Source organism: Megalobrama amblycephala, linkage group LG11 (genome assembly GCF_018812025.1).
Source record: "Megalobrama amblycephala isolate DHTTF-2021 linkage group LG11, ASM1881202v1, whole genome shotgun sequence".
Lineage (NCBI taxonomy): Eukaryota > Metazoa > Chordata > Actinopteri > Cypriniformes > Xenocyprididae > Megalobrama > Megalobrama amblycephala.
In genome coordinates, this window is record NC_063054.1 from 18,479,109 (window position 1) to 18,505,906 (window position 26,798).

A 26,798-nucleotide genomic window follows, 5' to 3' on the forward strand; every position below is an offset into this window, starting at 1 on the left:
TTTTTGTGACACAACTGCTCCAGTATTCATTCATTTGTATTTGGTTGTACCAAAGTTCAAATCTCTTAAAATAAGAAGTGAGAAGGAAACCAGACGCGGCTGGTTAGAGTGGTAGAGTGTTGTAACCCTGAATTTTAACAGAGCAGGGGTATGGAGTTTTTTTTAAAGTAATTTCTATTGGTAATTTTCGACGAGGTAACGTTAGACTGTCAATTATCTAAAATATTTGTAAACAAAACACTATATTTTTGTGATATAATGTATATTTGTCCCACACCGTCACGTTGCTATGATTTCCTGCTTCCAGCAAACACGACCGTTCCCGCCTGTTTATTTGGTATAACGTGTTTTGACAAACGTGTATTCTACCTTTTATCGCTACTGAAAATTATGAAAAAAATATATTAGGCACAAGACCAGTCATCCTGTGTGTACGGCCTAAAACTGATTATTTTGTGTTTAATTTACATTTCTTATGTTCAAAATAATTATGCTATCCCCATTTACCACTAATATAGGCTAACAATTCTAAAAACATAAATAGCTTAAGTCTCAAATGTAGTAAATATAGCTAAAGTTACATTTGTGCAGTCTTTGTGGTTCCTGTAGAAGGGCAACGTGTAGATTAAGAAGTTGTTGTGGATGTTTCATGTGAAAATCAAACAAGATGACCTGCCTATTCAGATTATACCAGTTCTGCCAGTTGACACGAACACAATTCAACTCAAATTGTAAGCAAAAAATCATTGCATTGCATGTATGTATGACAGAGAGCCTCTGGGGGGCAGTAGAGTCCTTTGCTAGGTTAATAATAAAGTCACCGAAGATTCACGGGAACTTCCCGGATGTGAAATTCCAGGAAGTGAGTCCTATGACAACAATCCTGTGACAGCGTTGTGTGTTTTGGCTTGAGAAACATATTGCTCTGAAAACCGCGCAAAATGGATTGATCGTGTGATCACAGTAAGTATCACTCAGTCGAAATCATGTGCTTAGTCGATATAATGGGGGCGTATTGCTATATAATGACACAACAGTGCTAGTTTACAGCTTTGAGAAATCTCCAGATGGTGTGTGAGCTTTCTTGTGTTTGAAAGACTTCATGTTTGTTTGTTTTTTTTTCAATATTATATTTAATAATAAGATTAGTAATGTGTTTCGTACACAAGCTAGCCTAATTGTTTTGGAAAATGTTTTGAAATACATATAAAAATGATTAAAATATTTATTTATAAATTTTTAATGATGGTTTACATTTTAAGTTTTGAGCTGCTTTCATTTTTATTTCCTCAAACTTATCACACCATTGATCACATGGTTTCATACCCATGTAAGTGTTTGCTTTCTTGTCAGCGTTTGCACTAAATGAATTCTCTATGTTTTTCCAGAGAAGAGCATGGAGAATGATGAATTTCCGCCAGCGGATGGGGTGGATAGGTGTCGGACTGTACTTGTTGGCCAGTGTCGCTGCAGTGTATTACATATTTGAGATCAGCCAAACGTACAACCGACTTGCACTGGCACAAGTAGAAAAGGCATCCGGAGCGGAGACAAAATGGTCAGGAGATGCTTCTTCCTCTTCCCCTTCTTCAACCTCATGGACAGTGACTCTGAAAACGAGACTTCTCCTCCTGCCCTTCTGGGTGTGGGCCACCATTTTCCTCATTCCCTACCTCCAGGTGTTTCTCTTTCTATACTCCTGCACCAGGGCGGACCCCAAGACTGTAGGATACTGTATTCTGCCCATCTGCCTTGCTGTTCTCTGCAACCGTCACCAAACCTTCGCTAAGGCCTCCAATCAGATCAGCAGGCTGCAGCTGATTGACACTTGAAGTGATGTGGGATCAGATCTTGGTGCCATATGGTTGGGCGATACAAAAAGTGCATTCATATATAAGATTATGATTTTTTTATGACTTGGCCCTGACTTTTTTTTTAGGAAATAAATGGGGATGGTGCTTGGGATTCCTTTTTTTTTTTTGTAATGTTTTTCTTTTTCTTGAGTTTAACTAATTGTTTGAGTCACCTGCAGTTCCACACCACTTTTTGTGGAATTTTTTTTTTTTTTTTTTTAGCAAAAACTGGACTATAGACTAGCGAGGTTTCAAACTCTTTCAAACTGAGTGGCAAAATTGGTCCACATTTTAATCAAAGTAGACTTATAATAGGATTCAGAAGTATTTTCCATGTCGGCCCAATCTTACAGTTCATTTTTTAGAAGCTTTGTTTTGATTAACTCTAAAAAAGAAAATAAATTTGATATAAGAAATTAAGCCATAGTCAAAGATGTGGAGAATGTTGATGGGGCTGCATGAACTACTTGAATTACACTTCTAATGATGGGTAGATTTCCTATAAATCAAGATGAATAAAGATTTGTCAGTGCAGACAAGTGTAAATGTTTCCATAGTATGAGGGCAATGGATTTTTAGTGTCACTTTAATGCTCTAGCTGTTTGTTCTCGACTCCAGTGGACATTGTATTAGAGGAAAATAAGAAAACCATTGATAGTGGTGGCACATGTTTTCCAATTGTTTATAAGTGTCCATCTTATTTGTTTTGAATAGAAAATGCAATCAAGGCAAGAAGTTGTAATAAGAAAACATTTGTATTAAAGAAATCAGTATTTTATGTTCAAATATGATTTCTTGTCAGCTCTAGACATGGAAAGGGAGTTTTCCTTTTACTTCTTAATTTGTGTTTATTTGACAAATACTAATCATGTATCAGTGATAATCAAGTGTCTTCAGAGAAAAGACATCAGTGTGTTTCAGAAAACAATTTCATATTTATGTCTTGTGGAATAGTGCACTCAATCTCATGTCTTATTGTTGAGGGATATCAGCATCATTTTACAGTGTGAATAATGTTATCTTGCATAAGAAATGCAAAGGTTATTTAGACTTGCTGGGTGTGGTAGGTTGTAATGAATCTGGCACAAGACTAATCTAACCATGGGTCTTAACTTTAGTGGAGCCTGTGCCACAGACCCAAGTGTTTCAGTCTTTAAAATCACGTCTTTTGTGGCGACAATGCTGTTGGTTATATATGTGGATGGTTTTATTAATTTGTTGAAAAGTTTTAAAAAAGGCAAATTGTTTTTTGTCTAAAAGGGCTTGACTATGAATTTATAATGATAATGTTTAATGGGTACTTGTTAATAACTTTCCATTGCAATCTTAATACACTGGTTTGAAACAACTCTGGATTCTGACAAAAAAATATTAAAGAAATGTAATGTGCAGTGCATTTTCTTTTGAAACTGTTACACTGACATTTTATTGCACAGTGGTTTATTATTACCTTTTAGCTGATGAAACTTAAGTACTGATAACCTTTTTACAACAGGAAAAATGTAATGATGAAACAATTTTCCCTTTGCACTATTATGTTTTTCCTTTAATAAGAAACCGAAGTTATCAAAAATAAAAACATTTTTAAATAGCCTAAAAATATTAAAGAATGGAAACAAAAAAAGGCAACATTTTTTTAAAACAACACTGTCTTAAACTCATATTGCCGTCATAAATGTTTTTAAAAGGAGGGCACTGATGTAACAACACCTTTTTATGCAATAACAGGAGAATGACAGTTCTGAAGATCATGGCCGTAAGGTCTTTATCCGCTTGTTTGGAGGTTCTGAGTTTGACTTTTTCGTGGCCATTTCTGTGATACTATCCTCTTCGTCACTGTCCTCATCCTCTTCATCTATAAAATAGGTTCAAAAAGAGAAAGTAAAGTTACAAATAACTTAACCTGTTAACTGTCAACCCCCTTTTTGAGCATAGACACTTATTAAACAAGACATTCAGCAGATTATTGCATCCAAATTTGAAGTTGATATCACAAAAAAGCTTGCTAAAATGTTGTAAAATACAGTTTCCATCATAATGCAATGTCCACTTTGAAAACTAAATTTTGAGTGTTTAAGCTTTCGAATGAAACCTAGTTTACTGATGATGTGATAGAGGAAAATGGCAATAAATAAAAAGTATGCAAGTGTCTTGTTACCAGGACATTAACTGTTAAGTCTTCTTTGTAATAAGAATAAGTAACAAAGTATTATCCTAAAGTAAGTAAATAAAAAATAGTAGCCAGATGGGTCACTAATTAACATTTCTGTTAAGCGACAGAAGAAAGTTAAGTTAAAGGGTTAGTTCACCCAAAAATGAAAATTCTGTTGTTAATTACTCACCCTCATGTCGTTCCACACCCGAAAGACCTTCATTCATCTTCGGAACGCAAATTAAGATATTTTTGATGAAATCCGAGAGTTTTTGTTTAATCCTCCATAGAAAGCAACGTAATTACCACATTCGCACAAAAAGTATTCTAGTCGCTTCATAACTGTAGTAACTTAGTTGAACCACTGTAGTCACGTTGACTATTTTAACTATGTTTTTACTATCTTTAATAAGTACTTACGTTGCTTTCCATTGGGGATAAAAAAAACCTCTCGGATTTCATCAAAAACTTCTTAATTTGTGTTCCGAGGATGAACGAAGGTCTTACGGGTTTGGAACATGAGGGAGCAAGTTAATTAATGATAGAAACTTCATTTTTGGGTGAACTTAAGGAGCTCGCTGCCACCTACAGAGCAATCATTACACTTATAAGGTAGGCTACTTTATTAGTGTTGGTTGTTTTATTTTCAATTTACGTTTGTTGGTTTCCCATAAACGACCCAATTTTCATTTTAGCATCTTACCATCCAGAACCCCTCTGCTGTCTCCCGTTGAGCCCTTTTCTTGTTCAACAAGAGCCGTCAAGACTACTGATATATCGGCATTTAATTTCTTGACGCCAGTAATCATTGATTTCAGATCGCCATCTACTTGTACAGCGAACTGGTTTGTCTGTCCATCTCTGTACTTCAGCTCTCCCTTCAGCTCGCACGCTGCCATATTGAAGATGCACACTGTGACTCGGTTGCCAGATCTCACAAGAAATACACGCAACCTAGACTACAAAAAACAACTTCCAAAAAAAAAAAAAAAAAAAACTTGCTTGAGGGGAAGGGTTTATTTCTGAATTATGGAGAAAATGCACGCTTCATTTCATTGATACAATCTAAAATAGAATAGATGCCATAAAACAGAAGCTAGGCTAAATTGCAACTTTCTGCAAAATAATAATATTGTCAACAATTACACCCTTTGACAAAACTAACTAAAATATTTCACATACACTTGGCCATCTAAATGAAATAAATAAATCTTTCTTGAGCGTTCACATTCAAGGAAACCATTTAAAAAAATTAATAGGAAATTTCAGATAGATGCCTCAGAAGAAATGCTTGTTCGGGTTATAAGACTACGGACTGAAGCACAAGTAAACTCTAAAACGTAACTGTATTTTAGATATAAGCCTCCAAAAATTACATACCCATATGTATAAAAGACTTACTATTAATAAATAGTGGACATGGCAACACTGATCTACCCTTTGAACCCTGACCCATTGAATTGGCTTCCCAAAAATTCCTAATTTTTCTGTTTATCCAGAATCAGTGAGATTATATGGGTATGATGTTTTAATACACGCTAATGAGAAACAAATAACTCATAATAAATTCTGTTTATAACCCCTGCAGCTCTCCCGCCAAAACATCATGAATTTGCATAAACCGGAAGCAGCATTGGTTTTGTTATTGTCACAGTTAATCCCGAGAAATTCTTCTGGTAGTGTCAAACTGCATGACACAGTCACACATCTTTTCTTTTGTTATATTACAGCGGACTCTCCGTCGCCAATAAAACGTGAACTCGTTGTCTCGTTTCGTGCCCTGGAACAGGAACTGGAAACAGTTTTTTTGCGCTCGTCTCTTCAAGGATGGCGGCAAATGATGGAGATGAGGAGGCTACTGTATCTCTGGTGGACGTCTTAGAGGAGGATGAAGAACTGGAGAACGAAGCCTCCGCTGTGCTTGGAGGGAGTGATTCAGAGAAATGCTCGTATCCAGAGGTTTGACGTGTTTATATAAACATCCTCGTCGTATAATATTTTTCTAGCATGTTGATTATAATTTGACACAGCTTATTCCGATCAACGTTATTCTTATAAAGTGCTTGTTGTGTTGTTTTGGGTTAGCATAATACCTTATGCTTAATGCGTCGATGCAGCGTCTATTTGTTTGGAAATAAACCTTATTGCATGAACACATAGTAGCAGGAACAAGAATCTTTTTCAGTAAACATCTGACAGTAGTTGTCAGCAGATGCTGTGAATTTACATTTAAATTCTTAGGATGAAAACAAGCTATATGTCCTAAAAACATGGTGATTTTCTTTTTGTCCTAACAGGGATATGTGAAGCGTCAGGCTCTGTATGCCTGCAACACCTGTACACCAAAGGGAGGAGAGCCAGCTGGCATCTGTCTGGCATGTTCCTACAAGTGCCATGAAGGCCATGACCTTTTTGAGCTGTATACCAAGAGGTGAATATTTCCACAATCTCTTTAAAACAACCAGCTGTGATTTTTGCTGGTAACCCACTTATGCAAAGCTGAAAAGCTTAGTTTGCATGATTTTTATTCATATATTTTTGTCATTATGGCAGTGAGATTCTTTAGCAGATTTTCCTTCACATATTTGTCACTGGCAGCATCATAGCCAGTGAAACTGTATTCACAAAAAAAAAAAAAAAAATCTTATTGTTTTGGTGGTGTAAAGTCAGCATTAAAACAAAATTGATAATTCTTATTTTTTATGCAATACTGCAGTCAGAGCCGTCGCAAGGGCTGTGTGAAGTGTGCGACCACACAGGGTCTCTCGAACATGGCCCAGGATTTAAAGGGATTACAGAGAATAAAATAGTAAAAGAACTAGAATTTATTATAATGCATTTGAACTACTTGCAAATAATGCTTTTTATTTTAAAATATACACACATTCACTCTTAATATGCCTAATATGCCGAAAACGGCTCTGTTAATGTTTCTTGTCTTGTCACATTCAAACGAATTACATGAATCAGAATCGTGAAAATTATATTCATTTCAAAATCAAAATGGCAAAATTTGACAAAAAAAAAGTTGAGTAGATCACTGAATTGCTGTTGGTCGTTTAATTTTTTACATTTTTTTTATTATGTTTAGCTAGCCTAATATCTTACCTTAAACTACTGCACCATTAAAACTGAAGCATCACGCTGGAATTCGCAGAGTTTGACCCCTGAAGTGGACCAGCCTAAAAATGTAACATTTAAAAAAATTGCCATCCTAGCAACATACAGAGTGGCACAGCATCAAGAATATCAAATACTGGTGACGTGTGTCCCCCTCAATGTCAATTGATAACAGCACAGCGTCACACAACGATATCATTCAAAAACCTTTCATCCAAGAGTAAAATCTCAATCCATTACTACAATTTTATACTTAAAAACAATTATCCTTCCTATTTTAAAGAATACATTACATTCCAGAAGGCAGTAAAAATAAAGAAACGGCAAACATATTAAAGCACCAACAAGCCTATAATGGAATAACTTTATCATTGACATTCTTTAGACAAACCTCATTGGTAACATTTTACGATAAGGTTCATTAGTTAAACATTAGTTAATGTATTAACTAACATGAACTAACCATGAGCAATACATTTGTTACTGCATTTGCTAATTTTCATTAAAGGTGCTGTAGAACGTCTTTTTAAAAGATGTAATAAGTCTAAGGTGTCCCCTGAATGTGTCTGTGAAGTTTCAGCTCAAAATACCCCATAGATTTTTTTTAATTAATTTTTTTAACTGCCTATTTTTGGGCATCATTAAAAATAAGCCGATTTAGGCTGCGGCCCCTTTAAATGCTCACGCTCCCTGCTCACGGAGCTCGCGCTTGCCTTTAACAGCATAAACAAAGTTCACACAGCTAATATAACCCTCAAAATGGATCTTTACAAAGTGTTCGTCATGCAACATGTCTAATCGCGTAAGTACAGTGTTTATTTGGATGTTTACATTTGATTCTGAATGAGTTTGATGGTGCTCCGTGGCTAAAGCTAACATTACACACTGTTGGAGAGATTTATAAAGAATGAAGTTGTGTTTATGAATTATACAGACTGCAAGTGTTTAAAAATGAAAATAATGACAGTCTTGTCTCCGTGAATACAGTAATAAACGATGGTAACTTTAACCACATTTAACAGTACATTAGCAATATGCTAACGAAACATTTAGAAAGACAATTTACAAATATCACTAAAAATATCATGATATCACTAATCATGTCATTTATTATCGCTCCATCTGCCATTTTTCGCTGTTGTTCTTGCTTGCTTACCTAGTCTGATGATTCAGCTGCGCACATCCAGACGTTCTGCCCTTGTCTAATGCCTTGAACATGAGCTGGCTTATGCAAATATTGGGGGCGTACGTACACCCCGACTGTTACGTAACAGTCGGTGTTATGTTGAGATTCGCCTGTTCTTCGTAGGTCTTTTAAACAAATGAGATTTATATAAGAAGGAGGAAACAATGGAGTTTGAGACTCACTGTATGTCATTTCCATGTACTGAACTCTTGTTATTTAACTATGCCAAGGTAAATTCAATTTTTAATTCTCGCGCACCTTTAACGTTAGTTAATGAAAATACAGCAGTTCATTGTTTGTTCATGTTAGTTCACTAACTAATGTTGACAAGATTTTAATTAATGTATTAGTAAATGTTGAAATTAACATTTAACAAAAATTAATAAATGCTGTATAAGTGCAGTTCATTATTAGTTCATGTTAACTAATGAACCTTATTGTAAAGTGTTACCACCTCATTCTTTACATGGCTGGGAGGGCAAAAAAAAAGAAAAGAAAAGAAAAAAGGATAAATCATAACTGATGCTGTCTCCATCACTGGCATACTCTTTCCTTGTTTGTCACAGGAATAATCACCAATATTTTATTAATTCTATTTGTAACCATATATCCATGTATACTTGTATCCATTCTTTGTGAGTTAATGTCTTGTGCGCTGTATCTTTGAAAAAAACGGGAGAACGAATCCACTTTTACTTATTACTTTCTATATAATTACATGTTAATTTTATTTTAACTATTAGTGGTTAAATGTGTTTGTATCATATAAAAAAAGCATCCTGGCATATGCCTGCTATACTCCGCAAACCCTTGACTCGGGGTGAAGAGTGGGGCCTCGCATCCACTAACTCGCACTGGACCTTGTACCTTGCTTGCGACGGCCCTGATTGCAGTATTTATTATAAATGATTTATCCATGCACATCATTATTTTATTTTTTTAATTCATGTGCCCTTTTAATGTTTAATCAAATCCAATCAATTACTGATGGACAAAAGCAAGTCCTGCCCTACATTTTTTTGTTTTGTTTGAGAAGCTGTTTCACTAAGATATACATCACAATAAGGAAGAAATGACTATCGCAACTTCCATTTCATGCTGACTTTAATGAAAGGAAAATTCCACATGGAGATCTGGAGGGAAAAATAACTTAAGCATCAAGTTTTCTTAGTTTGGATTTAATTGTGCACAGACCTTACTTTGAATCAAACTTGCAGAGGTTATAATATGTTAAGAGGAAGCTGCTTTCGTTATTTAAACATTATTGATATTACAGGAATTTTCGATGTGATTGTGGAAATGACAAGTTTGGGGAAATGGAGTGCAAGCTCTTTGCGGTAAGTTATGTTTTATGATTAGTTTGAGTCTTTCGGTTTTAATTGTAGTGTTGGTGATTATTTAAGGTTTTCTGTTATGCAGGATAAAGAGAAAGTGAATTCAGGGAACAAATACAGCCACAATTTTTTTGGCTTGTATTGCACATGTGACAGACCCTACCCAGACCCAGAAGACGAGGTAATGTGCATTTTAGTTTGAGTTGCATTCTGTAATGTTTTTTATATCACCTATAGTTATGTTATCTTACCTTATATTGCATTTTTTTTAAATTTTTATTATTAATCTGTATTCCAATTTGAATTATTTTCAACAAGATGCTGTACATTTAGAGTAAGATTGTCAGTGTTAACAGTGTTACACTGTGTTCGGCCGTACACCAATTACATTACTTCGGCACCGCCACCACTGTCGTTTTGCATTACATGAGCTGCAGAGTCTCAGTCAGTCAGATTTCACTTATTAGAGATGAAATGACTGACAGGACGATGTCGGAGGATCCTGAGCGTCATTGACAAATCTCTTATCTTGTAAAATGTGCAGTCAGTATATAGTACATAGTATGTGTGATCGGCTGATTGCAAATTTGAAAAGTGAACAGTGAGCTTGCATTCAAAAGCGATAGATACCGGCTCCCTGATGCCAAGAAGCTAAGATTATTTAACACGTGCCTAAATTTTATGTAAAAAACAAATGATGTCAATTCATATCTTTCAGCGAGAAAGTGTTTAATTTACGAACTTTTATTTTGAAATGTAAAATCAGCGACATTAGATAGAAGCCCCTTTTTTTTTTTTTTTTTTTTTTTTTTTGGAGGTACCCACTTTTGGAGTTTACACCCCATTTCGGAGTTCTCTGTCCTGCAGCTATATCTACTTTCTGATGCACGCAAATTACAAAGTATGCGTGATCGTAAATTCAAGATACCGGGTTTGTTGCAAGTTTATATACCGGTGTTATGTACCTCACTGTGACATCCCTAGTTTGGAGTGCTTTTATTATTTTATACAGATTATATACATGACGTACAATTTTAGAGTGTATTTCTCCCTCCAGGTTCCAGATGAGATGATCCAGTGTATCGTGTGTGAGGACTGGCTCCATGGTCGGGTTAGTTTCAAATCAGTTTGCAGTCAGGCAGGACCTGTACATGCTTCAGTGTTCTTTGTGTGTGTAGATAAGGAACATGACATATGTCTGAATCATCTATGTGTTTCTCTCAGCATTTAGGCTGTGCAGTGCCAGACTGTGTGGAGCTACAAGAGATGATCTGCGAGTCATGCATGAATAAAACACCTTTCCTTTGGAACTATGCTGCACAAATTGCAGGTAATGTTAAATACCATTTTTTGCTTTCATTTTGCATTTACAGATATGTCTGCAAAGGTTTCTTTAAAAAAGGAGAGAATTTTAATGTACACTATCGTTTAACATTTGGATCAAGATGTTTTTTTTTTGTTTTGTTTTTAAATTAACACTTATTTAACAAGGACACATTAAATTGATCAAAAGTGACATTATAGATTTAGTGTACATGAAAATATCATTTGTCAGTTAGCATCTTTTAGTAGACATTTATACTTTTTTGAAGGCTTAATATGTCTTGTTTGCATCAGTTCCACCCATAACAAAAGTAAGCCCATGCAAAGGAGAAGGGGATGTGAAAGTGGAGGTCGAAAATGATGAAGAGCAGATAAAAAATGAGAACCTGAAGAGCCCCGTAGATGAGAAGGTATTTACTGTCTGCTGTATAATGTCTGTCTGTCTTGTCTCTGAGTAGGAGGCTGATTCATGAAATGGCAGCTTTTCCTTTCATTCGTGTTCAGTTTGTTTTATTGCTGACAGCCAAACTTAAAACTCCTTTAAACAAGTGATGTGCAATGATGAACAAGTGTTTAAAGACACTCGATGCACTAAAGAGTTAAAGCTTCTTTTTAGACACAGGTTTGCCTTTGTCTCACCAGTCTCACCACAAGATGGCGGTAGTTAGATGATGCTTATCAGAAAGTGTTTGCTCATGCGTCATCTGTCTCAAGCCATAATTTGAAGGAATCAAGCTAAATTTAATTTGCACCACATTGTTTTGTTGCTGTTAGAAACTATGCCAGCTCTGTATGACTGAGGAATATTAAATGATTTTAACAGTATACACAGAAAGAGAGGAATCAGTGATCAAGATTTGATGACCTTCTTTCTGTCGACAGGTGCAGGTCAACGGGACATCCGCCTGTAAGCGGAAACACCAGGAAGAAGCTGAAGGTTCCTCAGAGGACGGCTCGTGCTCCGGTTGCAGGCTGAGAGAGATGAAGGCCTCGGGGATGAGCCGGACTTTGCAGGGTGCCGTGTTCTGGCCGTCTGCCTGGCGCACCAAACTCTGCACCTGCACAGACTGCAAGGTACAGCTCAAACACACCGATTACAGATTACAGATTCACCCTTGGTTAAAGGGTTAGTTCACCCAAAAATGAAATTTCTGTTATTAAGTACTCACCCTCATGATGTCCCAAACCCGTAAGACCTTTGTTTGTTTTTGGAACACAAATGGTAAGGTATTTTTAATAAAATCCAAGGGTATCTGATCCACACATAGGCAGCAATGATATTGCACCTTTTTGAGGTCCAGAAAGGTATTAAAGACATAGATAAAATAGTCAACATGACTACAGTAGTTCAACCTTAATGTTATGAAGCGACGAGAATACTTTTTGTGCGCAAAAACAAAACAAAAATAACGACTTTATTCAACAAATTCGTCTTTGAAACAAATTTGTGGAATAAAGTCGTTATTTTTGTTTAGTTTTTGCGCACAAGAAGTATTCTCGTAGCTTCATAAGATCTTTTTATATATATTATATTATATTATATTATATTATATTATATTATATTATTTTAAGAATTGACCAAAAGTGCCATTAAAGTTACAAATGATTTTATAATGTTGTCCACAAAAATATTAAGGAGCACAACTGCTTCCCACATTGATGATGATAATAAGAAATATTTCTTGAGCAGCAAATCAGCATATTAGAATGATTTCTGAAGGATCATGTGACACTGAAGACTGGCGTAATGATGCTGAAAATTCAACTTTTTCATCACAGGAATAAATTACATTTTAAAATATGTATGTGTTTGTGTGTGTATATATATATATATATATATATATATATATATATATATATATATATATATATATATATATATATATATATATATATATATAAAATACATTTTTAAATTTATATATATATATATATATATATATATATATATATATATATGTGTGTATTATATAATACATATAATATATGTATATTATACAAGTTATTTTAAATTGTGATATTTCACTCTATATATTTATTACTGTATGTTTGATGCATTTACAATTATGTGTGTGTGTATTTTTTTTATTGTTGTTTGGAGAATGAGGATCTTACTTGTTCCTCACGTTAATTGGCTTTGTTTGCTTAGATCCTCTATGCAGACACAGGAGTGTCTTTCCTCACGGATGAGACGGACACCGTCCTGGCGTATGAGAACAAAGGCAAGTCCACAGAGCAGGCTGAACAAGCGGGTGGAGCTGAGGGTCGTGACCCCCTGATGTCGGCCTTAAACAACCTGAATCGGGTTCAGCAGCTGGAGATCATCCATGGTTAGTAGGGTTTAGTGGTACTAGCATCTTTATCTGTGTGAAAGCAAAACTAATTCATGATTTGAGATGTGAAATGTAACCACTCACCATTTACTATCAATTTAACAGTGAAGTTCACATTTAATTTTTCCTCAGAATATAATGACATGAAGACAGAACTGAAGGACTATCTGCAGCGATTTGCAGCAGAAGGAAAGGTAGGCTATACATGAAGAGATGTAGATTGTTGAGATGAAGATAAGTTTGTACAGTCTGGTGTTAATTCTCCCCTTTCTTGTTTAGGTGGTGACACCTGAGGATATCCGTCAATTTTTTGAACAGCAGCAAAGCCGCAAGAGACGAAGAGCCAATGCAGGCCAGTACTACTGCAGTTAAACCGTCCTTCACCCTGACACTTCAAGCATACCAGCTATATCCAATCATTCATGTTTTTTTTTTTTTTTTTCTTCACTCTTTTTCCAAGGCCATTCCTGGTTTTATAAAATAAATATGCAGTTCAAATTCAGGCCCTCATAAGCTTGTATGATTTTGACCTTGTATAGTGATGTATGACAGTGTTCCCAAAGATGTAGCTGTAATTCTTTTCTTGTAATCCTACCATTTCAAATAGTGGTTGAATTTGCAATAATGTTCAGCTCAACATGTCTCGATTGGCTCTCAGTGCAAATAAATTATGGAAAGATTAAAAACAATGGATTAATGGACAGGCACTTCTGTAATGCCATAAAACAGCAGCTGCAGTCAATCCTCAGGAGCTCTCTCTTTTAAGCAATTTAAAATGGCTATTAGGAAAGCCACAATCACATGACTGCAGTCAGTATTAATTCTGTTCTTATGAGATGGCAAATATTCACATTCATGTGTGTCAGGGTAAATAGTGCTACAGCCAATTGGAAAAATCTGTTTAGGAAACAAACCTATGTAAGCGCTTTTTCAGGTTGTTCAGTTCAGTCACAGTTGTGATCTAGTAACCCTTTTTTTATTTTTATCTAGTTTTAACCTGTTTCATTTGTAGATTCTGTTACTTTTTAATGTCCTACCTTTGAGAAATAAACATGGTAATACATTTGGGCCCTGTGATGTATGTCTCAGTTTATTCTAGGAACTCTCCATTAGAGCGAAATTGCCTCCATTTGCACAAAAAATGAGATTTAGATGAACAAGTCAGTAATGCCTCTAGGATTTCTTCAGTGATAAATTGAAAGTGTTGTTAATAACCGATCAGGCTTTACACACCATTTAGAAGGGTAAAACTAATCAAGGCCACTAGATTTTAAAACTTTAAGCTATGTTTGAAGACATTTTTATGCAGCAAAACATCGGGCCAGAAATTGGGGAAAACGGCTGCCAGACGCACAACAGGTTTGTTTGCACATGTATTTGTAGCAATAGCCAACAATACATTGTACGGGTCAAAATTATCGATTTTTCTTTTATGCCAAAAATCATTAGGATATTAAGTAAAGATCATGTTCCATGAAGATATTTTGTAAATCTCCTACTGTAAATATATATAAAAAATATTTTTATTGACTTCATTTGGACAACTTTAAAGGCGATTTTCTCAATATTTCGTTTTTTTTTTTTTTTGCACCCTCAGATTCTAGATTTTCAAATAGTCGTATCTCAGCCAAATATTGTCCTATCCTAACAAATATCCCATACATCAACTGAATGCTTATTTATTCAGCTTTCCGATGATGTATAAATCTCAATTTAAAAAATTTGACCATTATGACTGGTTTTCTGGTACAGGGTCACATTTATTAATCTTGGCTAATGTTAATTTGAGCATTTACTAATTACTAAAATCAAATGTTGGAACTTTTGATATTTAATGGACCTGAGCTGACCTGAGCTAACCTGAACCAAACAATGAACAGCTGCATTTTTATTAAAGTCACCCTGAAATCAAAAATTTTTTTTTTAAAGGCAGTCTGCATAACACTGACAATTTGACGTTAAACATCGAGCTAGTTTGAGTTCTACAAAACAGACTAAACAATGATTCAAGCTTCTCATCTGGGAGCACAAATGCATTTTCAATTCATTCTCTAACAGTCTCTCAGGCAAGCAACCCACAAACCAGACTAAACCCAAACGACAATAAATAGCATTTGTGATAGAAATGTATTAATTATGAGGTCAGTGTGCATCTCAAACACGAAATTATACCTTCAACTGTGTGCATTGACTTTTGCAGCAATCAGAACCCACCCTCAAAATGATCTGACTGGTGTTAACATGAAATAAATGACTTAGCAGTTTTTTAATGGAATATTGCCATATTTGTTATAAATGATTTATCCGTGCAGTTTGTTTTATGTCCCTCAAGCGACAACGATTCGGTCAAGTACCAATGGACAAAATCAAGTCCCATCCTACATTTTTTTTTCCTGTTCGTGAAGCTGTTTAACTCTGATATAAATCACAGTAGGGAAGAATGGACTATCCCAACTTCATCGTTAACAAAGATTAATAAAAACTAACATACATATTTCTCATTGTTAGTTAATATTAAGGCATTACTAATGTCTTAACGTTAATAACATTAACTAATATGGCCTTATTGTAAAGTGATACCCTTAAACACTACCCCGGCAATACGCTAGACTTTTGCCCAGATTTACAGTTTGGAAGAGTTGATACTAGAAAAAGGCAGTCTGCATAATTAGGCAGTCAGATTTGACAGACTTCACGGAAAATTGTGTTTTTAGCTTTTAGGTACTAAATTTGTATCTGAACTTACTTCGCGACCATTAAATGTTCTATATAGTATGAATAAAATTTGGACGTTCTACATTTGCCCTGTTGTTACTCTGCTGGCATACTGTTTTTTGAATACTATATAGTTTGGAAGTATTTGAATTGTTGGGGGGTTTTACTAATTTTGCATCTCATTTGCCACCACAATTGAAAAACCCTGTTACTGTATGATGAGGGAGCGAGTTCCTGCTGCTATAGTAATTTACATAAATACGCCCAAAAAATTTCCATATAAGGGCTTTTCGCACAACCTCACTTTTCTAGCTTGTTTGCTTTCACGTTCGCTCAGAGCTTCCGTTTGAACTAAAGCGAAATGTTTAGTGCTCAAAACACACAGTCAAGAGGCCTCGACTACGCATGATCGTTTTTTAGACTTCTTGTACTCTGAAATAATAAATGACCTCCAGGAGTATGATTTTGCATACTTGGGGCTTCAGTTGATTGTAAGTTTAATCAAACATTTCAGTACAAGGTTCTGTACTGAATTTCTGCATGAAAATGTATGGTTAAATTGTATGGTTAGTGAATGAGACGCAGTGTTTTCCCCTCCCATTTCCCACTAATGGCAAGGTGTTACTCACTGCTCATCTGGCAGTTTAAATGAATGAAGAAAAAAAAAAAAAAAAACCACCACACACAAGCATTATAACTCAAAACTATTTATTTCCAAGACATTAGTCACCTAATTGCAGAGTAAAGTTCATAACTACACCGGCCAAAGAAAAGAATAGAAAAATAGACACTTTCCACAACTCCACAAAAGAATGCTTTTTTTTGTATGTGTGTGTGTATATATATACACAAATATATGTACACGCACACAAAGTCTCAAATAGATATCGCATGTTTTATATATATTTATAAAAAAACTTTACATTTTACATACAACAAAACACCATATTTCTGAGGCCTGTGATCAAAGGTACCAAAAATCTTGAAAAATATTTTTTGAAGGGAAAAAAAAAAAAAAAAAAAAAAAAAAAAAAAAAAGGACAAAAACGTTATGCACACTAAGCGTTGGCTACAGTATTACAAAGAGACGGTTTAACAGAGGTTTGTAGAAAGGGCTTGCATAAGACAAAAGGGGTGTGGAGGAAGCCCAGCCTCAGGCAGGGAAGGCACTAAATCGTCTCCGTAAGAGAGATAGCACAAGAGAGAACCTGGAGATCTTGACTTGTAAGTCTTCAAACACAACTTCCCTTGCCCCTCACACATCCAAAACGCAAACCTTCAGTTCAGTTCAGCCTTGCGGCACTTTGGAGATAAATAACGCAACGCCATGCAAATATACTAAATGGATTAGGAATGAATGTTTAAGAAAAATGACTCAGCTTTGAATCTAGAACTGAATAAACAGACGTTTCAGTCAAAAATAAATCAATAGAGCCAACAGAGGGCACTATTCCACAACAAGTGTTACACATATCACCATCAAAAATTTAGTGCAATGGGTACCTTCATCTGTTCTAGCTTTTATTCCTTGGTTAAGATGATCTCAAGTACGGTGGCCAAATTCATTCCCCCCACCCAAACGAAGCCAATAATTTTAAACACTGACAATTTGACGTAAAACATCGAGCTAGTTTGAGTTCTACAAAACAGACTAAACAATGATTCAAGCTTCTCATCTGGGAGCACAAATGCATTTTCAATTCATTCTCTAACAGTCTCTCAGGCAAGCAACCCACAAACCAGACTAAACCCAAACGACAATAAATAGCATTTGTGATAGAAATGTATTAATTATGAGGTCAGTGTGCATCTCAAACACGAAATAATACCTTCAACTGTGTGCATTGACTTTTGCAGCAATCAGAACCCACCCTCAAAATGATCTGACTGGTGTTTTATAACATGAAATAAATGACTTAGCAGTTCAACATGGCCTGAGTATAGCAGAGGCGAAGGTGATCTAAGGAGTTTTCCTAACCTCCCCCTTAATATTAAGGCATGGCTGGGTCTATATGGGACTAGATCGCTGGGAACGGCATTGGCGTCAAGAAATAATGTTCTCCGCTGGCAGGAAAACCTCTGAGTAGCAGCAGTAGGCCTAAATATCCATCTGTCGATTTTGGGTCATGGTTACGCAGTGATTCGCTAGAATGACATGACAGACCTCAGATCTCCTCTCGGCTGCCTCGAAGGGAAGTGCTGATGCCAATTACTCAATGCTTAGAGTTACAGGTAACAGTCACCTGAAAATAGCAAACTAAACATGCAACAGTTACATAAAAACAGGAAATAAAACAGACATGAGAAATGTCACACCGAGAGGCCTTTTCTCATCAGACCACAAATGACCCAATTCAAAATGGCATCGATACAGAGGGGTGGACCCACAGCTCCAAAAAAAAAAAAAAAAAAAAAAAAATACTGAGTTACAAACCAGAAACACTGAGAATTTAAATGACAGCGCTTTGACAAGAGCTTACGCCACATCAAAAGGAGAACATGCAAGCTGCTGGTAAAACAATTTGTGTGACGGGTAGATTGTCACGATGACTTGAAGCCTGGAGGATCTGCAAGGTAAAATGAAGTTTGAGTGAGACACCTGCTCTGCAAAACATTTATTCTGAGTAAAAGTGGTTAATAAATTGGTTCACTCTGCCTCTTTTTGCTGCAGAATCAGGTCAGGGAAGGTAGGCTTAAGTAGGCTGCGATGCATTGCATTTTGAGAGGACCATCAATAGCTTACTGAAAGCTGAAACTAATGCATTATCAAGTTTGCTCATATGCCAAAGGAAAGGTTTACCCATGTGCATCAGGGACTGAAGATATTCACGTATCCAATAAGCCTGGTGTAAAGAAAACTGCAGAACTATGTCCTTGACATTAAGAGGAGAAAAGCAGCCTCCTACCAATCTCAGTCCATTTCAACTCTCTGAGGAGATCACTTGTACCCCAGCCAGGGTCTATGCTGGATCTATTTTTGGATCTGACCCCCTGAAGCTTTGCGGGATGGCAAACTGGAGCGCTCCCACTCAGGGTTCATGACTCTTTCAGGCTTGACTCAGAGGTGGGCTGCAGTAGGAGTCCAGAAGGACCCATTTGTTGCACTGCAACTGCATCAGCCGGCTAACATTTCTGAACAACAACGAAGAGTAGATGAAGAATAACACAAGCTTACTGCCATAACACCTGTAATAACTGTAGATTGATTTCATTATTATGTATGATGGCAAAGCCCTCGCTTTCTGAACAAAAGTCAAAAATGCGCCGTTATGCTGAATCTAAGAAAACATTAAGTTTTAAGAAAAGGAGGAGAGGAACCTCACAGAAATATGCGAGAAAGTGGATAAAATTTGACTTCTGGCTGTTAGTTCTGGTCCCTCAGTGATAAATGTTCAAGGTGAGGCTCAAGAGGTCTGAATAAGTTGAAAAAAAAAAAAATAAAATAGAAAGAAGGAAAATCAAATTGACTGAAGTACATGCTGAGAGAAGCTGGTCAGAGGTAGAAAGTCTCTCTGGCACAGAAGACCTTATGTGATTTAAGATGGAGAACTGCGTTACCCAAGGTGAGGTCATAAGGCCATAACTGCAGACAGCAGTACTAACCCTACATCAACTCTTAAGGCTATCTTTATAGGTCAAAATACCTGGGGAGGGATCAATAATATCAATCTATGATAAATGTTCCTTCTATATTCAGTGTCAAAGAGTCTATTCTGTGTAACTAACATGAATCTCAAGCCAACGGTTTCAATTCAGCTTACAAAGAGACGAAGAAACCTAGTAAATAAAATGCTTTAGAGATTCAACAAGCAACACAAACATCCTCCCCAACCCATCTTTGGTCTAACTGTGGGTTCTTAACAGAAAAACAGAAAGAAAAAAAAAAAAAAAGAAAAAAAAAAAGAAAAAAATCGGATCAACCATCCAACCAAAAATGTCTGAGCACTTTTATCTGACAAGAAATGAATGACATTCTCAGTATTTCTCAGTACGTTTGTGCTTTCAACCAACAAAACAGTTCTTGTGCTCCAATGAAAGCACTCAAAGTGAAGAACGTGGGATGGATACGACTGAGGATCGTTTGGATTTTCAACAGAGGTCCCACCTGGTCTAACACAACCAGAGATGCTTATATAATAACATTTGAGAGTATGTGAAAATACAGTACCATTACTTATGGGGAAAGGCTATTGTTGATTATCTTAAAGGGATAGTTCACCCAAAAATGCTAATTCTGCTATCATTTACTTACCCTCATGTTGTTTCAAACCTGTATGACTTCCTTGCTTTCTGCAGAACACAAAAGATATTTTGAAGAATATCTCAAGGCTTTTTTGTTTGTTTTTGTTTGGTCCAATGTTGTTGTTTTTGGATCCCACTTGACTTTTATTGTATGGACAAAAAGTCATCTTTTGTGTTCTACAGAAAGTCAGTCAGTCATACAGGTTTGGAATAACACGAGGTTGAGTAAATGGTGACAATTTACATTTTTAAGTGAACTAGCCTGCATATTTGTGTCAGTATGACAATCTGAGAAAAATTCTTATTGTAAGGAGAAGAGAGCAAAATGAGCATTTAAAATGAAAAGGCTGCCTATTGCACAGTTATAATAGAATACAGGTATTTTCAGATGTTAAAAAAAAAAAAGCTTAAAATAAGTCACTTTTATAGATAGGGTGTGCAGCAGTGTGTGAGATCTTGTTTCTTAAAGTGAATCAAAAATCAAAAGTAAATCCTCTAAATCTTTGTGTCCATGACACTTTCCAAGATTTCTCCTTTTTTTTGCAAAGCCTGTTCATGACATCATAATTGTTGGTCATCTGCTGACAGAACTAGCATAGAAAAGCTAATGATCTTCCGCCCATGGACTTTTGCTGTCCCACCAAACCAGAGGAGTGAAGACGCGGAATGAGATTGGTTTGATTGAGTTTCCTGTACATTTCTGGAGAAAGAGGCTGATAATGATCAACCCACATTTGCCATCTCTCAGGAATGCCAGCAACTGCAGCCTTGCAAAGAGAATCTGAATGCAAAAGAGGGTGCCAAATTTTTGTTTGAGAGGACAGATAGTTTTTAAAGTTAAATACACTGGAATGAATCTGCAGATCTGGGTTGTGAAACACTGTAAAACAAAGCCCCATTCACATTTAATGGTGCATCTGTGCCATTGTTATGCCTGATAAGTTGCCTCATAGGAGACAGGGGATTTCATTTGTTTTCCCTTTTATGTTCCATCTCGGCTCTTAAATTGCACAGGCTAATGTAAAAGCCGGCAAATGCAGCGGATTACATGAGCTATTACTGCCACTCTGCCCTCAAAAGAAGAAGGAGCCGTTTTTCAAGGACTAGACAAAGTAATGAGTTTGCAACTTATTGCCTTCATATTTTTTCAATTTACTCCTAAGGAACAAAATCTGTGCATCTAAATAAATATATATTTTCTCCAGTCATACTAGTATGTTCAGAGAAATGAAAGTAAAAGAAATATACTATGATATCTGTAGATCTGTACATGTGAGAACCAGGATGCCAAAAGGACTTTCATGGCTGTTTAAAAGAATCAGACTAAAATTGAGCAATTTTGACCTCTTTTCAGGGTGCACACAACCAAACCAAGCTCTCCTCACTCTATACTAGGTTTCACACCTATCTGGAGCAGTTTAAGTGACATCTCCCTTTAGCATCTCCCATCAGAAAAGCAGCCACTCACTTAGCTTATGGGCATTCATCACTTCAAGATACTGTCGGCCCTCGAAAGAATACAAAGTGCAGGACTGCTGGTGCCTCACCTGTTTGCTTACACATAGCATTTAAATCAGTCTTTAGTCTGTTTTTAATCAGGGGTCAGAGAGCAGACTTCCTGTAGGGGTAGTCAGGTTTGTTGGGTGACCTTCGGTCTCGGGCACCCAACCCTCCCTCGTCCCCAGTCCCTACGTTCGCCCCTAAGCCCAGCCCAATTCCCTCTGGAGCAGGCCGGCGGCCTGTGGGCCATTCCTCATACTGTTCTGTGGAGGGGCCAAGCCCACAGGTGAGGTCCGTCTCATTTATGGGCCGTGACCTCTGCACGGCTTGCGCAACGCCCCCTTGCGAGACGATCGCCAAGTCTAGTCTCTGTGGAGGCTGTTCCAGCACATCCAGGCGGAGTGATTCTGAAGCCTCCGAGTAGGACGGAGGCGGTGCCCCTCCGCCTGCCTGACGCCCGTGGATGTAGAGGTCTGGTCCACAGTAGGGAGGTGCGTGGCGGCCCGGGAACTCATAGAGATCTGGCTGTGGGCCCTCTGGCTTGGATTCGGCTGCATGCCGCTTGCGGGAGGAGTGCGGGTGACGGCTGGAGTAGCTGTGGGACATGGGAGGAGCTGTAGAAAGGTGAGGGTGGGCTTCGTGACTCTCCACCTCCATAGAGACCTCCGGAAGTCGCCGTTCCTTCAGGCTCATTGCCGAAACACCCATGGCGATGTCTGGCATGAACTCGTTGATGACAGGCTCCATGTTCTGCTAGAATAAGTTAAGATACAACTGTTATCTCTAGGGAAGCATGATATACCAGTACCATATTGGTTATCCATTATTATTTAAAGTCCCCCTGTAGTCAATTTTATCTCCTAAAACTCATCTTTGATCACCAAAATGCCATTTAAATGTTTTTTTTTTTCCTGTGAAAAAATTCTTCATGCATTAAAATAGCTTGAATGTAATTCTGCACCCTTGCCTCATTTAGTACACAGGATCGATAATTATTCTAATTAGCCACACCTCCACTCACTTGCATGAGCTCGGAGATCCACTCGGTCAACTTAGGTAAACGCTGCACGATGGTATATCGATCTTTACAACATCGGACACATAACAGTAATTGATATGATTAGCCTTTTGCTTGACTGTGTTATCAAACAGCTAATAAAGTGTTGCTAATGTTATTATAATGCTATTATAATACTATTTTTAGTTTTAGATAAAAATAGAACAGCCTCTTAGAGCAGTTCATAACCAAATCCTACACATTTTGCATAAATAAAAATATATACATAAAATAAAATAATATAATATAATATAATAATAAATAATAATATATTGGTATTAATCACCATTTGCTTGTCAGGATGAAGATTCCTTCCCCCCTGTGCGTTAGTGCTGTCTGGGGGCAGGGGTTTGGCTCCTGGTGGGTAGACTGGGCTGCCCATTTTAGAAGAGGGCTGCCTATGAAGGAGTGCATGATTGCAGGGGTAGGAGAAAGATCTGGATGGAGGTTGGCTGGGGACCCGTGGTCTCCAGCCTGCTTTAAACTGCTGCTGGCTATGGCCTGGGGTGGTCGGGGGATGGTATGGTGGAGGAGGAGGGGGCAGAGGGGGGTGGAAGCCCACCAGAGCCTCCAGGTCAGTGAACATACTCTCCACAGCTGGTGTACTGTTGACCCGGCAGCGACCTGACTGGCGCAAGGCCAGGACGGGACTCTCATCTCCAAAACGCTCCTCAGGAAAGAATTTGTGCGGATTCTAAAACACAGCACACATCAATGTAAGGGCATGTTTGTGCTAGACATGCTTCAAAAATGAGAGTTAATAGGCTGGCTGGTATGCTTAAGAAGTTTTGACTCCTTCCAAGCTTTCCAGTGTAGGTTCACCGGTCACTTAATGGTGAGAATAACAAGATCACAGTAGATCAAGGGTTTAGAGCACTTCTAAAACAATAACACAGTAACTGACTGGAGAAACACGCTAGTCAAAAGCAACATGGAGTGATGCAGAACACGCTAAGGCTCCAAAAATACTCTACACAAGTTCATGAATGCAATTTTCTTTGAGAAATTAATACTTTTATTCAGGAAGGATGCATTTTGAATGAATTTAGAATGACTTCTAAAGAATCATGTGCCACTGAAGACTGGAGTAATGGCTGCTGAAGATTCAGCTTTGCCATCACAGCAATAAATTACATTTTAAAATATACTACAATAGAAAACATTTAAATTGTAATAATATTTTAGTATTGTGACATTTATATAGATGTTTGTAATGCATTAGAGAAGCATTAACATCTCTTTTTTATTTTAACAAAATCAGTATGAGTGCCTGCAATCACTAGGATACAAAATTGTATTTATCAGAGGCCGAGGTAAAACTAACTGACGTGAAAGTCAGAGTGAGATTCACGGTAGCCATAGCAACACTTGTCAGCCTCCACGCAAACAGGATGTGCTGGGTTACCTGTAGGAGTTCTGCAGCCCCGTCAGGTAGGCCAAACTCTCGGAGCACACGGATCTGCAGCTCATAGCTGACTGTGGCGCCCTCACCACAGTTCAGAGCATACGCTCGCTGCACCTGGTCTGTGTGACGCAGCTCCTGCAGCCTACGGATCATTTCCTTCACTACTGCCAACCTGGGCACTGAAAGACATGGTAAGAAAAGGAAAACACATGACTTAAGTTAGAATAAATGTAAATAATTACAGATGATTAAGTGCATCAATGAATAATATTACTTTAAAAAAAAAAATAGAGATGTATACAAGATGGGTAAATATGACAACGAAAGTTTTTTTTTTAATTGGTGTTGAATTTTTGTTTTATATAACACCCACAGCATCACAAAGCTTGCCAACATACAAGGCCAATGTTCCCACTCACATTTTATATATATATATATAAAACACTGAACTGCTTCTTGAAAAAGAACTGCAAAATTAACTTGAGAAAACAATGTCTCATGGCTTGATTTATGGAAGTCACAACTACATCTAGATTAGGGCAATCTATTGGGCCTCCATGAAATCTCTCTCTAAAATGACTTGATTGTGGTGGTTGTGAGTGATTCACTTTATCAAGTATAATACACAGATATATAGTGCACAGGATGATGGGACTGAAATTGTAGATTGGTTTAAACAAAGAATCATTACTAAGCATGAATGAGCGCTTAACCCACCTGGTATCTCATTAGCAACCACAGACGGCGGAGCTGTCTGGCTGCCAGCCATTTGCTGGTGGTTGATCATGTGACAGCACTGAGGGACGGCATTGTTCACCATGTAGAGTGTGTCGGGTACATTGGACATACGAACCATGCGTAGCCTAACCAGATCAGTCTGCTCAACCATCATCTCCTCCAGAACCGCCTGGAGGAACACACATACACGAGATTTGATGCAAGTCATATAATGAAATGGGTCCAGTTAATAACAGCACTAAGGGTATTCTATAAACCAAGTTCCTTTTCAAAATGATTAGATTTTTAAGTAAAACTACATTCTATAAGCCTTTAATTTGCATGTGTATATTTGATATTTTCTCTATAAATTAAAAACTATTTGTAATAATTTTTCCTCGTATTATTAATGTTGTGTTTAAGAAATGAGATACATTGAGACGTGCTTAATTAAGAGGTTTTTGGTTAACATTTATTAAAGAAAAGTGTACTGTTTAATTGTATTTCTTTACTTTTTTCCAATAACTTTTTTCCTGTCTTAATTAGTTTTAATATAATGGTTAAATATTCTGCTGTATGTGAGGTGAGGAAGTATATCCTACCTTGGCCTCCTCCACATAAGGAGAGAAGAGCCGTGGGCGGACATAAATGCCAGCACTCTTCTGCCGGAGCCAGGCGTTGGCTTTGCCTCCCTCTGCTGTGGGCAGCATGTCAGAAGGAGGGGTGCTGATCAGACCCCTCTTCATCTGTTAAAGGCAGAGGAAATGTCTTTACCGATTTTTGACAAGAGCGGTCAGGAAGAGCGATGGAATTTGGTGGAGCAATGTCATTTTTATTCAACATGCTGTACAGAAAAACAATAGTAACATGTTTCTCATGGCATGACAAATTTCTTTGCATTTTACAGAATAAAGGGCAAACAAAGTGGGTATTGTGTCACTTACATTCATTGTTGATATAAGCATAAGCATATTCATAGAATGGTGCTAAATTTTTTATCTTAGATGCTAGCTGAAGTTTGGTAAATAATGGCCTGCAAATTTGACAAATATAGAATCTAAGACATGGAGGATGATGGGTGGTTTCCCCCAAACTTTTGAATGGTACTGTAAATTTCAATTAAGAGAAGCTGCATGGAGCTAAAAAGCAATTTTGTGTGTGTAAAATTTAGTGTGACTGCCCCTTAAAGGGTTAGTTCACCCTCATGTGGTTCCAAAACCTGTAACACTTTCGTTCATCTTCGGAACAGGATACGGTCGCTTTATATGCTGAACAGATTTCATTTAGGCTTTTATTCACATATAAATATATAAATGTTCTTTCTGTTCTCATGTCATATGTATGTGTATATGTATGTACCAAGAGCTCCTGAAGAAAACAACAAATTCCTTGTGTGTTTGTGCACACCTGGCGAATAAAGCTCATTCTGATTCTGGTAAACAATCGTCAATGCTCACATCAGTTGTGGAAAATGGAAACTCAAGCATGAGGTTTGATCTCGAGTGTTATGCAGCACGTTTGAGCTTCCGCAAAAGGGTTGCTCTTGTGTGTCAAGCAGGTTCGGTTCAGCTTCTGTTTATATTCGTTGATCAATGTTTACATATGAATAAAAGCATAAATTCAATCTGTTCATCATATAAAGTGGGCACGTCTCGTCAGAATTCAAATTTGGATTAAACCGCTCAATTCATATGGATTAGTTTTTACGATCTCTTGAACGATCTATGAACTTTTTGAAGCGTCAAAGTGGTACTGCAGCGGTCAATGGAGGGACAGAAATCGTTCAAATTTCATTAAAAATATCTTCATTCATGTTCCAAAGACGAACGAAGGTCTTACTGGTTTAGAACAACATGAGGGT

At 37.1% G+C, this 26,798-nt stretch overlaps 4 protein-coding genes across 8 annotated transcripts in view; 2 read left to right on the forward strand and 2 right to left on the reverse strand.

The window, feature by feature from the left end:
• The first annotated feature begins 808 nt into the window (after positions 1 to 808).
• tmem251 (transmembrane protein 251) lies at positions 809 to 3,262 on the forward strand. Of its 2 annotated transcripts, none has more exons than XM_048206527.1 (2): positions 809 to 963; positions 1,389 to 3,262. In XM_048206527.1, the coding sequence occupies exon 2, from the start codon at positions 1,404 to 1,406 to the stop codon at positions 1,830 to 1,832; it is 429 nt and encodes a 142-aa protein (XP_048062484.1). In that variant the 5' UTR covers positions 809 to 963; positions 1,389 to 1,403; the 3' UTR covers positions 1,833 to 3,262. The 2 variants fall into 2 exon arrangements, with proteins under 2 accessions (XP_048062484.1, XP_048062483.1); XM_048206526.1 differs by having other exon boundaries at positions 842 to 1,070.
• A 14-nt stretch (positions 3,263 to 3,276) lies between these two features.
• On the reverse strand, positions 3,277 to 4,945 carry si:dkeyp-55f12.3 (uncharacterized protein LOC568418 homolog). The gene is made up of 2 exons (XM_048206528.1): positions 4,709 to 4,945; positions 3,277 to 3,708 (listed from the first exon to the last, which is right to left on the reverse strand). The coding sequence occupies exons 1-2, from the start codon at positions 4,902 to 4,904 to the stop codon at positions 3,602 to 3,604; spliced, it is 303 nt and encodes a 100-aa protein (XP_048062485.1). The 5' UTR covers positions 4,905 to 4,945; the 3' UTR covers positions 3,277 to 3,601.
• A 672-nt stretch (positions 4,946 to 5,617) lies between these two features.
• ubr7 (ubiquitin protein ligase E3 component n-recognin 7) lies at positions 5,618 to 14,369 on the forward strand. The gene is made up of 11 exons (XM_048206522.1): positions 5,618 to 5,964; positions 6,303 to 6,436; positions 9,588 to 9,648; positions 9,731 to 9,826; positions 10,703 to 10,756; positions 10,870 to 10,975; positions 11,263 to 11,378; positions 11,851 to 12,042; positions 13,118 to 13,298; positions 13,434 to 13,495; positions 13,581 to 14,369. The coding sequence occupies exons 1-11, from the start codon at positions 5,833 to 5,835 to the stop codon at positions 13,671 to 13,673; spliced, it is 1,227 nt and encodes a 408-aa protein (XP_048062479.1). The 5' UTR covers positions 5,618 to 5,832; the 3' UTR covers positions 13,674 to 14,369.
• A 2,338-nt stretch (positions 14,370 to 16,707) lies between these two features.
• The window catches only part of btbd7 (BTB (POZ) domain containing 7), a 54,948-nt gene continuing 44,857 nt past the window's right edge, over positions 16,708 to 26,798 (reverse strand). For 3 of the 4 annotated variants that reach the window (XM_048206530.1, XM_048206529.1, XM_048206531.1), the window contains 5 exons: positions 25,540 to 25,683; positions 24,938 to 25,127; positions 24,221 to 24,399; positions 23,102 to 23,509; positions 16,708 to 22,511 (listed from right to left, as the gene is read on the reverse strand). In XM_048206530.1, coding sequence (XP_048062487.1) covers positions 21,861 to 22,511; positions 23,102 to 23,509; positions 24,221 to 24,399; positions 24,938 to 25,127; positions 25,540 to 25,683 — 1,572 coding nt within the window. In that variant the 3' untranslated portion in view covers positions 16,708 to 21,860. The remainder of the gene's footprint in view (positions 22,512 to 23,101; positions 23,510 to 24,220; positions 24,400 to 24,937; positions 25,128 to 25,539; positions 25,684 to 26,798) is intronic. The other variant, XM_048206532.1, reaches the window with a different exon arrangement.